The sequence below is a fragment of the Kryptolebias marmoratus genome, linkage group LG21 (genome assembly GCF_001649575.2).
Source record: "Kryptolebias marmoratus isolate JLee-2015 linkage group LG21, ASM164957v2, whole genome shotgun sequence".
Lineage (NCBI taxonomy): Eukaryota > Metazoa > Chordata > Actinopteri > Cyprinodontiformes > Rivulidae > Kryptolebias > Kryptolebias marmoratus.
This window is the reverse complement of record NC_051450.1, coordinates 17,175,845-17,190,072: the sequence shown is the minus strand read 5'-3', so window position 1 is coordinate 17,190,072 and position 14,228 is coordinate 17,175,845. Positions and strand designations below refer to the sequence as shown.

Genomic DNA, 14,228 nt, shown 5'->3' with positions numbered 1-14,228 from the left:
CACTCGCAATGTCAAAAAGCTTTGTACACACGATTATCTATTGTGCTTCTTTCAACACTTGGATTATACCACAGAGAAAGGAGAGAAGAAAAAAAAGACAGATCGTTGTCCAGATGTAGGACAGAACAGACATGTGTTTGCATTTATTTTTTTGGAATCTGCTCCATAAAGTAGCAACACTGGTGCAGGGCAAATCTCAGATTACTCAGCCTAACCACCTACTTTATTTTCAACTCTGCCACATTTTTGTCCTCTTTTTGATCACAATCTCCCCTTTTACATTTACCCTATCCTGATTCAAATGCAACATACTTTATTCTTATCATCCTACACTTTCTTGCCCTTTAGGACTACCCCAGCTATCATGGCTTTGGCCAGAGCCAGTATGGTCAGTATTACAACAGCTCACCCTACACTTCCCCCTACATGACAAGTAACAACACCAGTCCCAGCACGCCCTCCACCACCACCACCACGTACACCCTCCAGGAGCCACCCGATGGCATCACCAGCCAGGCCCTGACAGACCACCCCGCAGGTAAAAGTCAAACAGGCAGAACGATGCCTGAACTAAATGTCAGGAATTTTAACTCGCGCAGCAGAGGGAGGAGATGATTTCAGTCATTTCATTTAGTAAACTTCAGCGTGGTGAGCAAAGAAAAAAAAAAAGTCTAAACTCAAATCAGATGTAGAATTCACTGTAATTTCATGTGACATTAATGCATGATCTGGCAATTAAGATCATATCTTTATAAGTCACTCAAAGTTTTTATGACTGCATTTAAAATTGTCATCAAACAGCACTGAAGACAGCTAGCTATAACTTAACATAATTTCACACAGCCATCTCATTTAGATAAGACATCTCATTGGCATGCACTCTGTTACTTCTTGTTTATTGAATCAGTGCAGTGCACAATGGCTTTTCTGTTCCATAACTGAATTATGATATGTTTGTTATCTGCAGTCCTAAATAATTTGTGTCTCAATAATGTCTCCTGCAGGATGCTGTCTGTTCTGCATCAAGACAAATGGTCAATCAGACATCTTTTCTAAAAGCAAATAACCTTTTGATGCGCGCTTTTTATAATCCCCCCCCACCCACNNNNCCCTCCCTTCCCGTTCTTTCCTTCCTTTCAGGAGAGTACAGTACCATCCACAGTCCATCAACCCCCATTAAAGATTCAGATTCAGATCGATTGCGCCGGGCCTCGGATGGAAAGTCACGTGGCCGTGGAAGAAGGAACAACAGCAACCCATCACCGCCGCCCGACTCTGACCTTGAGGTAGGATGAGCCCGCTGTCTTGGCGACAGACAGCCTCGCCCTGTCTGAGGCACATAGATGTTAATCCACTTACTATATAGCTGCCTCGCCAACTTAAACAGTTGATACGCATTAATTTTTAACACTTTATTCCTTACCTAGTCCTAAATTATTTATACATTGTGGAATATATGACTCAACACATATCGTCTATAGCGTTCTTGTGTATAACTTGTAAATAAACAATGAGGCTCGTAATTAAATGAACAGAAGATATATCTGAGTCCTTGAAAGCGCCTCACTAGCTGCAACATATGATGGTACTTTTGCTCACACTGATAGTGACCATCTGTCAAAATAAACCCCTGATAATTTCAAGGCTTCTTCATTAATACGGTATTAATTTGAATTAGGATAATAGCAGCCATTATAGCGCTGACATCATGGCATGTTAACATATCGAGTTAATTAGTTTGTCACTATTGATTACTCTAATGTAAAGGGCAAGGGGTGGAATGTGTGTAGCGGGGTGATGAGAGGGGTGTTGCGGTGACCAATCCAAGCAAATGGATCCTGGTCCCTGTGGCACGCAAATACACGCTCCTGGCCTATTGACCAGGAGGATCACCTTGCAGCCCTACAGAGTGCACCATTGATTTTGCTTCTTTTCTCTCTCTTTTTTTTTTTTTTTTGGCCCCCTCTCTCCCTTCCTTCTCGTTCTCCCTCCATCTCTCCAGCGGGTTTTCATCTGGGACCTGGATGAAACAATCATCGTTTTCCATTCTTTGCTTACGGGTTCTTATGCCAACAGATATGGACGGGTGAGTGACATCAGACTGTGACAGCAGCAGTGCACTTTATCAGCAAAACGCATAAATATTAAAAGGAGAGAATAAGGATCAGCTCGGGGTAATGGCCATTGAGCGGAGGATGGATTTCACTGTGCTCTGAGTCCATAGCATGAGGACACAGCAGAACTCGATGTACAGATAATTGTTTCTTTTTTTAATACGTCCAATGAGGCCTGGCAAGTATTTGCCTGCTTTTTGCAGCTGTCTGAGCTATGCATGGCTGGTCGGGGCTGGGCTGGAGGGGCTCCCAACAGTTGCACTCTGGCTGTCTATTGACACATCTTGAGTGTTCCTTTCTCCTTCAGAAATACCACATTGTTAGTTTAATTAAGTGCTTCTCAATCCGTCCTTTTCAGGCAGGGATCTCCCTGGAGACCCCAGCAAGAAGCTGTGCCTAACAAATGTGATTCAGGCTAACTAAAACACAAAGATTCTTCTCAACTTAGAATTAAAATAAAGACCTATATATATTCATAATTCTTAACATTTTTATTATTAAAGTATAAGGTCACTTTCTATCCCAGATCCATGTGTACGGTCGTAATTTGAAGTTTGCTTTTCCAGGCTTTGCTATTTGTTATTTCATGTAAATTGCTTCTCTAATTTTAAACTTTCCAAATAAACAATTTGGGGAAAAAGGCAGCTTTCTATTCTCATGGTTATATTGCGGTCGTAGGCTCTATATAGCTTCAGCGTGCATTACCCTCTCTGCTTTTTCTGTGAAGGTGTAGTAGACAAGGAAAGAAATATTGATGTCAGATCATTTCAAAGTCTTGCTATTGTCACCTGTTTTGGGTGTGGAATTTGTCTAGTTTTAAAGTAAAAAAAAAAAAAAAAATTGCTCCTCATATGTCAGAGAGCTTAGTGTCTGCGGCCCATGCTCTGTGTCTTTGTTCTGGTATGAGGGGGTGTTTGATGGGGGCAGTGTTTTGTTTCTGGGGTGAAGGAGGGCTGCCCCGCGACCCTCCACTGTTTATTTACTTTCTTCTCAGCCCTGCATGCTGGGTAAAAGGAGAGCTAAAGCTCAGGGAGCCGTGGCTGCGTGATGAGGGGCTCTCACACTACACACACACACACACACACACACACACAAACAGACACACAAACACCCATAGGGTTCTCCAGCGAGTTTCTCTGAAACAGGAAACATTCCTTGCTTCATAAGGGCCCATTCCGTCAAAGCTCATATGGGATGTGACAGCCACTAAAGTCCCTCTCACTTTGTTTTCACTTCTACTCCCCATTTTCTCCTCCTCTGCCCATTTCAGTCACCTTTACACAGAAGTTTCTTTCTTTTGTTGTGCTCCAACCTGCTGACATGATCACATTAAATCCATTTTATACGAACCAGGAACCCTTCATCCTAGCAGCTGCTATCAGAAATGCTGATCTGTAAACTTTCTTAGAAAAAAAGTGCAGCAAATCAACATCCCCCACAACCAGACACCATTTTCCTCTTCTCCTCCTGCCGTGTGTCTGTCATTCATGTCATGTCTATCTTAGTGGCATAAACAAAAAAGTTACAAAACAGTTTTCTCTCCTCGCTGCTCTTAACTTACTATAAATAGATGTGTATCTGAGAGAGTCCACATGCACACTTTCTCTCACTCGCTGTGACCTCCCACCCACTCTCGCTGACTCTTTTTTTTTTTCTGCCCTCATATTCACATAAACACAGCCCTCTTCTTATCAGCCCTTTTAATTGGCATCAAGGCACTCACCCCCATAAAGCTGATGGCTGAGGCCAGCTGTGCTGATATTGGGCAGGCTAGAGCTCGGCTTAAACTCAGTAAGGATGTGTGTGTGGGTGAGGGTAGTGGGGTGTTATTGCTAAGGGGCTCTAAGGGGGGTGGGCGGTGGGGGACTTGGCGTCCTCCTGAAGGCAGTGACATCTCAGGACAGGTGGTGCTGGAGCAATGACAGCAGCAGCACTTTGGCCTTCTGGCCTGCTTGTATTCCTAACTCCCTCACTGACTGATTGTTTAGATTTAATTGGAAGGGATTCACTCGCGCTGCAGAGGATAGCCTTTTCCCACCGAACCAGCCCCTTAAATCACCCAACAGCGGCAGAGGTTGGGAAGAGGGAGGTAGCGCGCCGAAGTAGGAGGCTAATTGTTTTCGATGAATACTTACTGAAAGATTGATTCAAACTGGGAGGTTAAGAGAAAAGAGAAAGCCTGGAGAAGTGGGGATTGAGCTCTTCTTGTGTGGTTTGTACTTTGTCATTTTAGTGAAAACATAAGCATTGTGGGGTGTGACAGCTAATCAGCAGAGAGCTCAGGTGTGTCTTTAGGTGGTTTAACTCTAATCCCAGCTTCTGGTCCTGCCGAGCCCGTCTTAAATGCAGCTGCGTGGAAACCTCCTAGACAGACAGCTATTGTCTTTTTGCCATCGCTAAGACAATTTACTGATTAGAGGTTTTAAATACAAGATAAACTGAGGGTATATAAACAAAAATGAAGCTGAACAAATAAGCTTGGACAGTAAATAATTTTTAGAAAGCTGCTAAATTGGAAATAAACCCTAAAATAATAATTTAAAAAAAAGAGGGTTTTTGCCTGTTCATTATCTTTTTAAAGGGAAAATTGCACACATTGCCACAGTCTCATTAACTATTTACAATGTAGTTCACTCTTTTCAAGGTATTATATTACAGACAGCAATCATGTCACCATCACAGCACGTGTCACATTACTCAGGATTTTAGAAAATAATTGCAAAGCTTTGTAAATTTCTAGTTTGTATGTACAATTATTTTTTAAGTTATAACACTAAACTTCAAAAGTATCAGTTATCCAAAGAAATTAATGGATTAAAAGTTCTTTATCAACTGGAAAGCAGTCAAATGATGCATAGGGGCAAATATGTGGAGAACACACAATTTACGGTTTAGGCTGTGACCCCGGCTCTTCTAACTCGACCACCCTTCCTGAGAAGAGACATGCTTTTACTGCTTTTATCCAAGTCTGGGGCATTTCTGATGACTATTCTGGTCCTTTCCAGAAGGTTGTAAAAAGAGGTCAAAACTTTCAAGTCCGGCTAAAGTCTTCTTTTATGGGAAAAGCCTTCTGTGGAATTTTCAAGGAATTCTGTGTTAATTGAGTGACTCATTGTGAATATTGTTATTGACTGCTTTACTTCTTTGCTTCATGTATTTCTAAAACAGCCTAGCATTTAAAATTTGAGTGAATTATTTCTGTTTGACTGTATTCCGTTTCTTACATTTTCAGGACCCCCCAACATCTGTGTCATTAGGTCTGAGGATGGAAGAAATGATCTTCAACTTGGCCGACACACACTTGTTCTTTAACGACTTAGAGGTGAGTCTGCGTGTGTGTGTGTTTGCTGCTTCCTGATTCGGCTCAAATCACTTCCCTTATATTGTTTTGGCTTTAGTGGTCAGAGAAGTCTGAATAGTTTCTTGAAGAAGATAAATGACAGTTTGAGAATTTAGTTAAAGCAGCAACAACTGGATGGGCCCCGTCTCCCAGTTATTCATCCTGTTGCAGTGAAGAATTACCTCTGAGCCCAGGGGATACCATGAATTTTGCATGTCCTGTCAGTCTCTTGAGTCACCAGCCCCACCACCGTCTCGTGGCAGCCAGTGCAATTTGTCAGGCTCTGTGTCTGCCTGTGGGACGTGCTGTGTGCTGGGTGTCACTGTCCTCCTACACCAAACTCCCCACCGTCGCAGCACTAAATCTCCCCACCGTCTCCTCCCCTCTCATGGTTCTTTGCCCCACTGATTCATGAACGAGCGGTGCAAAATCTTCCCCTGGGGGCAGAGAATAAATGGGGAGATGTGCATGAGTTCCCACACGAATACGCACCCTCAGTTCAAATCAAGACGTCAAATCTAAATGTGCACACTTTGCATTCAGTAATGACCAAAAATGCTTTCAACCACTACCCAGGTCTGTGGCTTTGATTTTATGTTTTCTTTTCCTTTACTTTTGGCCATATTTGCCTCTTTCTCCCAGCTAATCTGATCCCACTGACCCACCTCTTCTCTCCAGTGTCCTGCTTTACACTGACCTCACAAAAGAGGAAATGTTTTGTTTGATACTTAAGTGCGAAGAGATCTGTGACCAGTCTGCCAAGTCTCATTACTCACTGCTGTGTTCGGCCGGGTTACATGAAGCAAACCGAAGAAGGAGGAGGAAAAAGAGAGAGACAGGGAGACGGAGAGACGGAGAAAGAAAGCGTTCATACTCCCTTAGACAGACAAGTGACTGGGATTCCAAACGCAGTCATTGTGATCAAAGTTAATTGGCTGCAATTGGCTGCTTAAATATTTCCTTATGCCCTGGCCGCGTAGAATCCATTCTAGCTGCACTTTATTTAACAGACGTGCCCCAATCATCTGAAAAAATGGCAGTTTGTGACAAGTCTTAAATGTGGTTTTGCTCAACATCTGTCCCGTGTTTTGATTTCTTTTCATGTGTGATGAAACTGTTCACAGATGAATTGGCAGCTCAGACTACTTATAAAATTATTTGAAAACGCGTACATTTCTTCTGCTCTTTCTCTGGAACAGAATTATTAGATTTTGTTTTGACACTCAAAAGATTCAGATTTTTTTTTTTTCCCACTCCAACTTTAAACCCTTGTGACTGAAATAGCCAACTGTGGTCTGTCCAAAGGAATGCTTTATAGAATGTCCAACGTAAAGACCCTCTCTGCAGACGCTGCAATGATTGTCATTAATAATCACACCAGAGCAGTAGTGACATTCTCTCAAAGGCACATTCATCTCTCCCACTAAACTGAACCAGGGCAGTCTGGGTGTTAATTGCCAGTTCTCAGCAATGCTCTACCAGTTGTGTTTCCTCTCTGCTGATTTACAGTCCACCATCTCGTACAGAACTAAAAGGAGTCCCACTATAAATACCGCAGTCAGCAGCAGTTATGTATCTAAGCATGTGCAGAAATGCATTTGGTCCATCTAATTTAGTCTAAGCCATAAAGGGAGACCCCAGAGGCTGTGCAGAAACACAGGTGCAGAGTTAGCGGCCAAACGGCGTTTGAGTGCTCCATCCAAGTTTAAACTCTGTCATCCTGCCAGCTCCTGCACAAGGACATCTGAAAGTTTTCATGTAGGTCCAAATTATCTCAACATTAAATGTTAAAACCTTTTTTTTCTAAGTTTTTGAAAGGAGTATGATTTTTTAAAGGGATTCCAAACATCACCTTTAATAGTTCAGATCTTTTGAAGTGGAGAAAATGTGAACAATTAATATCTTACCTGTTGTAGGTAGCTCTTTGAACAACCTCAATTTGAAGAAAGAGCTGAATTCTGGCTGGATTGATGAGCTAATGGCTAGTTCAAGTGGAACCAGAACTAAAGTGTTCTAAAACAACAGTCTCAAAAAATATCTTATTGGTTCATGTGAGTGCTGTCATCGCTGTCATTTTCACATTATGATTATTTATATGGATTTCTGTAGTTTTTATCAAAAGCAAACAGCAACAGCTAGCTGTAGCATTTCTGTGCAGCCTGTGGGCATTTTGGATCCTGCAGGAATATCTTTTTTATTAATGTGGCAAAACTGTGTATTTCTATTTTTCATCATTTTTATGTTTTTACCTAAATCAGCTCTACTGGTCACCCAGATCTGTCTGTAGTTTTATGGATGGTTAACCAACGAAAAAAAAAAGAGTTTGTGAACTTGTGACCACACTGTTCACTTTAATGAAGAGGAAGATGTTTTCTTCATTTCATGAACAGCTGTGTTTTTGGAGATGCAAGGTTTCTGCCTGACACCAACACTGTGCAGAATTGATGTTCATATAAAGGTTTATAAAACACTGTTTGCGTAAACTGATATGACATTTTTGACATTGAAGTTTTTTGAGTCGGCAGCAGTCCATTTTGGGCTTGTGCCTGCTCAAACGAACCGTTCGCTCTCTAATCCAGTCAAAATAAACTCCAAACTGAGGCTGTTCAAAGAGCTATCTACAAAAGGTAAGATATTAATTCATAATTTTTTACAAAACCCCAGTTTAAAAGACCTGAGTACTGCATACCGCTGTATTCAGTGTGTAGAGTCGACAGCGACTGCACTGATCTTTGCTTCTTTTCTACGTGTGTTTGCCTGTGGATGTGTGTGAGTTGGAGGCTGAACTGTGTTGATAGAGTTGGTGAGTGATGATTCGGGGGAAAGTCATAAAAAGAAAGAGGGCATGCCGAAGGGGTCAACAGGGATCAGTTTCACCCTTATGTCTTTCTCCCTCTCCCTCTCTCCGTCTTTTTACTCCAACCCTTTTCTGGATCAGCACTCTTTTTCTCTCCCTCTCTCTGTCTCTCTCTTTCAGTCACTGTTTTTAAGGTGGCTCGCTGAAATTCTGCAGCTTCACCAAAAGACTCGCCCTCCAAGCGCACATGCCCGCAAATTTCTATCGATCGTCTCACACACACCATTTGCAGCTCAACCCTTTAAAGGGCGAGTGTAGTATTGTATGAACAGCACAATCTGGTTTTATCATCAAAAATGCTCTCAGTGAAGGAAGTTTTAGAAAAGTAATTCGAGGAAAGGTGATCCTTATTGACGTGTTTCCCACTGTATTCATTTTACCAGATAAAAGAAGCTGTATTTCAGTAGCAGTAGAGATAAGAAAAAATAGTTATAAATATATTGTACTGTATATAACACAAATGGCAAACATTAAAAAAATATATATTTTTTTTAGCACCATAATAAGGTTTATACATAAGGTAAATTATAGAGGGGGTTGTTCGTATTTTAAGATAATTAAACTGGATAGTATTTTTTCATTTCCATGCAGGAAATGTGGTTGCATGTGGAGGTAACTGATGGTCTAAAGTGATGTGTATAATGAAGCCCACTGAGGCTGGGTTTGCTGGCTGACTGACAGCTCTGCTGTGACTCCAAGGTGTGAGTTTACTATAGGTGAGCTGCTGCACAACGCTGAGCAATATGTGGGAACCGGGGGCCTTGTTCTAGCTAGCTGAGCCCCCTGTGATCCCCTCTCAGTGGGGTACAGGGGGTTGTCGTCTCCTGCCTCCATGGATGAGAAAACAACCCTCCCTGCCTGGAGAATAAAGGGCATAGGGGCAAACCACTCGGAGGAAGAGAGTGAGCGAGACGGGGTGAGAGGTCTTTAAAGGTGGGAACATTTGAAATTAGTCTTCTGCTTCACCTGGACTACGTGCAGCACATACACGTATGTATACATGCAGACATATACTTAACAAGTACTCGTGAAAGTATCCACAAACCCTGACACACACATACCTGTGCAGTAGGGCTGTAACACTGTATGCTGGCTACCATTTATAGCTCCCAGCCGGCAGTCGCAGGGGTGAAGCCGCCTCTGTCACTCTCACCGGGGGGCTGCTTGTTAATGAGAGATGCTGTGAAATGCACGGTTACCTTTGCAGAGTCTCCGAAATGGTTCTCAGGAGCCTCTTAGCTTGAAACTGTTCTGTTAGTTTTTACGTCTCGCTGCTGAGACTCAGATCCTGGACTTGCCCTTCTGTACAACTGGGAGCCCAATAAAGTTTTCCCTGACATTTTACTTTCCCATGGTTTTGTTCAGGATAAACTTTACATTTGCATTAATTTCCTTTAAACTTTCATGTTAAAGAATAGTTCAGATCTTTTCAATGGGGCTTTTGTGGAAAGATGACAAACAATTAATATCTTACCTGTTGTTAATAACTCTTTGAATGGCCTCATATTGGAGAAATAGTTTAAATCTGACCTAACTGACAAGCTAACAGCTAGTCCAATAGAACTAGGCCAAAGCAGATTGTTGCCATCTTAAAACAACTCCAATCTAGAGAACAAATACAGTTGTTGATGCAAATGCTATTTTATAAATTCTTACATGCATTGCACAAATATTCTGGCACATTGTTATAATATTCATCCTGGAAGTCCCCTAAACTGCACAGAAGTGCTGCTGTGTCACTACTTGCACTTGCAAAAAACAAAGTTTTATGTAAATAACCATATAATGCAACACTGACAACAGTGTAAGGGGTTTTTAAATAGCATTTACATGAATCACTATGATATTTTTAGCTTGGAGTTGGATTTTTTTTTTTAAATCGAGGTCATTTCGACAGTTAAGATATGAATTGTTCATAAGCTTTCCACAAAATATGGTTTTAAGTAATCTGAACTGTTGCTTTAAGTCACTCAGCTGCCTAATTACCAGCAAACATTTAAACGTTAGGGAAATATTTGCATTTCAAAATAAATGCCAACATGATTTTAATCAAATAATAAATATTTGCACAAGAAAAAAAAGTTTTGAAAGCAGAATTTGGATGTTTCTGTTTGCCCCTTACAATTTTTAAAAGCGTGTCTCTTAAACCAAACAATACTGTTTTCATATATTTTGTCAGATGGGTTCTTTGGGCCTAAACACACTCTTGTGGATATTTCATCATTTGCTTGGCCACCGATGCAGCACTTCTGTCATGTTTCTTAACGTGGCTCCGTCTCTGGGCTGAGCCACTGATGGGTTCTGGAAGGACTACAGACGGAAGGTGGAGGCTTCAAAGCCGCACTGTCAGTCTTCACTCCGCAGAGCGCCACACCACCACCCACCACCCCTCCATCCACCGTCCCAACACAGCCACTTCTTACACCAAGAAGGGCTGAGGGTGCACGGAAAAATGTTGCGTTACTGACTGCTGACAAATGATATTATTTGAGGACGGATTGTTCTGGAAAAAAAAAAATGAAGATGCAGCACCTGCCGAACAAGGTTTGCGACGGGAAAGGGCATAAACTTACACAGATTTGTCCAAACAGTTCATTTGGCAGGAACTAACTGTTTCACAACAGATATACTCATTGCTTGGGGAAACTTCTTAATTGACTGAGATTTGATATAGCAAATAATGTTGCTTGCCTTGAGACGTGGTTTGAATGTAAATTTCCAAAAATGGGAAATAATGAGCAGCAGCTCATCTATCAGACATAACTGATTTATGCTCTTTGCTGCCTACCTAAAGGGTGTAAGTTTTAGTTTTATTTTTGTTTTCAAAGTTTTAACGACCCAGTTTTTTCCTAAGCAGAGCCCTTTCTGTATCCCTGCCTCCGATTTTCTTTTTTTTCATTTTATTTTCTTTTCCTGTAAAACCAGCACCGACCTCTCTGTACCTGTGCTTTGTTTGGCGCTGCTGTTTGAATTCCGTGACTGTTCAAGCACAGATTGTGGATTGGGAAGAAGTGGGTTTGAAGAACTCTCCCTTTGTTACCCACATCCTGTGTTTGACCCCCAGATAATCACAGCCCACCTCCCTTCTGCACCCTCCTCCACCCGACCTTAGACAGGGGTGCCTGTGGTGGGAACGGAGAAGGAAGTTTCTGGGGGTCATAGACCAAGAGCGGGCGGAGGGGGAGGATGGGAGGGATGACAGCCTCCGCCGGTAGAGTGGCAGTATTGAGAACCTGCGAACCATGGATGAGTCTTTTTCACATGGCATTAGCCTGTAGGGTCACGAGGAATCTTGCGATGATGGCTGGTGTTGCTCACACTGAGGCTTTGACCCCCCCACCCCCATATAACCACAACTTACCTAATCGAGGGGGCAGCACTTGCATCTAAAAAGTGACCTGGAGCATCCTTAAGAGAGAGTTAACACAGCCTTCTCTGTTTAGTTTTGTTTTGGTTTGGTTTTTTTGGTAACATACATGGATCGCAGAGGTGCCCCGTCTTTCTTCTCCCTGCCTCTGACTTTTCCAGTCACCACTCTGGGCTCTTTCAAGAGCTACAGGAAGACTCAGGCCGCCATCGCTGATTGCTTAGTGACAGATGCCAGGAGAACAAAGAGGGCTCTGATAACCTCCTCCTCAGTGAAAGGTTTTCAGCACGCCAGTGGAAGGACAGAGATGGAGGGGGGGAGAAAAGGGGGAAGAGAGAGTGAATGATGCAGAGATGGAGGCATCCTGAGGCAGAAGCATCCTGTCCTGAATTCTTCTGCATTTTTTTCCTTTCCTGTACAGATAACGACTGCACAGAAAAGAATGTTTCTGATGAAATTAGCAGAAATGGAGTGTTTGTGCGGGGAGTAATCGCAGTGACTTCTGGTGGAGGGGTCTTCCCTCCTTAGTACAGTAGGAACATCTGGTGCGAGTTAGTGATGATTGTAGGTTTTAGAGGAACCACTGTTTGCTTGGTGAGAGGAGAACGGAGGAATTTAGTGGAAAAGCGATGTTCAAAAGGTTCTAAGAAATTCAGAGGCTTCAGCGTATCACCATCACGATGCTCTGCCAGTCTGTCGTCAGCGTTACACAAACAAAATATTAAGTTATTTTTTCTTTTCTTAGCCTTTTCTTTAAACTTCATTTACGCAGTTTGTTTCATTACAAACCGACTATAAATTTAACGCAATGCAACTCTTTTTTACAGCATATTTTACCAGTTCTTCCTCAGGTGTTTATTTGTCTAATTCTAAATGATAGTCCTGAACAGTAAAGTTCACTACCTAATAGCGTTAGTTTTCATTGTAGGTTTTTTGAACTGCACGGCTCTGTGGTGTTTACGAGGCTCTCAGAAGTGGCTTATAATGAGTATGTATGAGGGTTACTGTATGACATTACCCACAGCCACCTCCTCTGTTAACTTTCCCAGTCCTCCCAGGGAGCCACTGCCGAGGTTTATACCAGCCCCAGCTGGAAATAGTAATCTGCTCCTTCTTATAGTAACTTTCTTTGTTTTTATTCCTCACAGTCAAACTTCAGTTTAAGTATATTTGTTTAAAAAAAGGGGACAGTGCAAATCGATCAATCATGAGTATAATAAGCACATCGTGCAAACTTGCCAGGTTTAGCCATACGGCCTAATTTTTATCTGGCAGATTGATGGTGCAAGATAAAATAATAAATTACAGTAGATAAATAAAAATAGCCAAGCTTGATAACATGTACAAAGGTTTGATAGTAAAAGTAAAAGAACTATGAAAAACAGCATAAATTAATAAAAAAAAACAAGACAACATCCAACAGCCTCTACTTGAAGTTTCATAACATATTTGATTTATTTCTGTCAGCTGATTCCACTAAGCTTGTTTGTTAAAATGTAAAAAATTACTAAATATTTGAGTTATTATTTGTCCTCACCAAATAGTTCATGAAGCACAAGGAGAAAAATAGCTCAAAGTTTGTTTAAATAAAGCAAAAATAATTGCCAAATGCACATGTGAAAGTAAGAAAAGTATCTTGGGACAGTCTTTATTCAATAAAATGTATATCTTAAGCAAAAGGGTTAAATTGAATTTAACTAGCAGTATTTAGTTGCTTTATTATAGCATATTATTGCTTGAATACATCCAAATCTGCTTATTTTGACTTTTAAAAATTGACTACAAACTTTAGATTGGGAGTACCATGTTCCAGGTATGAGCTGCACGATAAGAGAAAGCTGACTGACTGAAGGCACATTTCCTGAACAGGATGTTACATTCCCTCCTGCCTTCAAGTCTAGTTGGTGAATTGTGTTGCTCAATAAACTTATTTAAAAGAAGGGGAGCCAAAGCACGAGGAATTTCATGCACATTTAATCCCATTTTCCCAGGATAACAAAACTATATTTAGTTAAAATTCAACAATGGTGATATGAGTTTGACTTTTTTCTTTTCTTTCCAAGGTTTGTTTAATAGTCTTTCTATTTATAGTCATTTTTTTAATCTATTTTATTGTATTGTTTAGTGAGTCATCCATTTGAATATGAAAAAAAATGCAAGAAAGCAGCCAAAAACTATTTTTCTTGGCCTTATTTTGAATCTTGAATGTTTTACATTTGCTGAGGTTTGATGTGTTTATTAGCTTTTAGTCCATAAAAAATCATTCATAATCAGGCTGCAGTTATAGTGGCTGCAGTTAGGCCTAATTACTGAGACGTGGTTCTGTGTGTGTGTGTGTGTGTGTGTGTGCGTGCGTGTGTGTGTGTTTCTGGCTCTTTTGGCTGCAGGAACTTAAGTAGGTCTATAATTAGCACACTGAACAACATTGTTCTCAGATATCTGTTTTGATTCATGCTGGCTGTCACCCTGTGAAAGAAACAAATTACATGGGGAGGACAAACACGGTGCGCTATTGTCAACTAGGTATAAGAAGACAGCATGCAATTTTGG

At 41.3% G+C, this 14,228-nt stretch overlaps 1 protein-coding gene across 10 annotated transcripts in view; it reads left to right on the top strand.

Moving 5' to 3' along the window:
* The window catches only part of eya1 (EYA transcriptional coactivator and phosphatase 1), a 64,383-nt gene that overhangs the window by 40,478 nt on the left and 9,677 nt on the right, over positions 1-14,228 (top strand). For all 10 annotated transcript variants that reach the window (XM_017406634.3, XM_017406630.3, XM_025003846.2 and 7 more), the window contains 4 exons: positions 349-538; positions 1,141-1,286; positions 2,003-2,086; positions 5,347-5,436. In XM_017406634.3, coding sequence (XP_017262123.1) covers positions 349-538; positions 1,141-1,286; positions 2,003-2,086; positions 5,347-5,436 — 510 coding nt within the window. The remainder of the gene's footprint in view (positions 1-348; positions 539-1,140; positions 1,287-2,002; positions 2,087-5,346; positions 5,437-14,228) is intronic.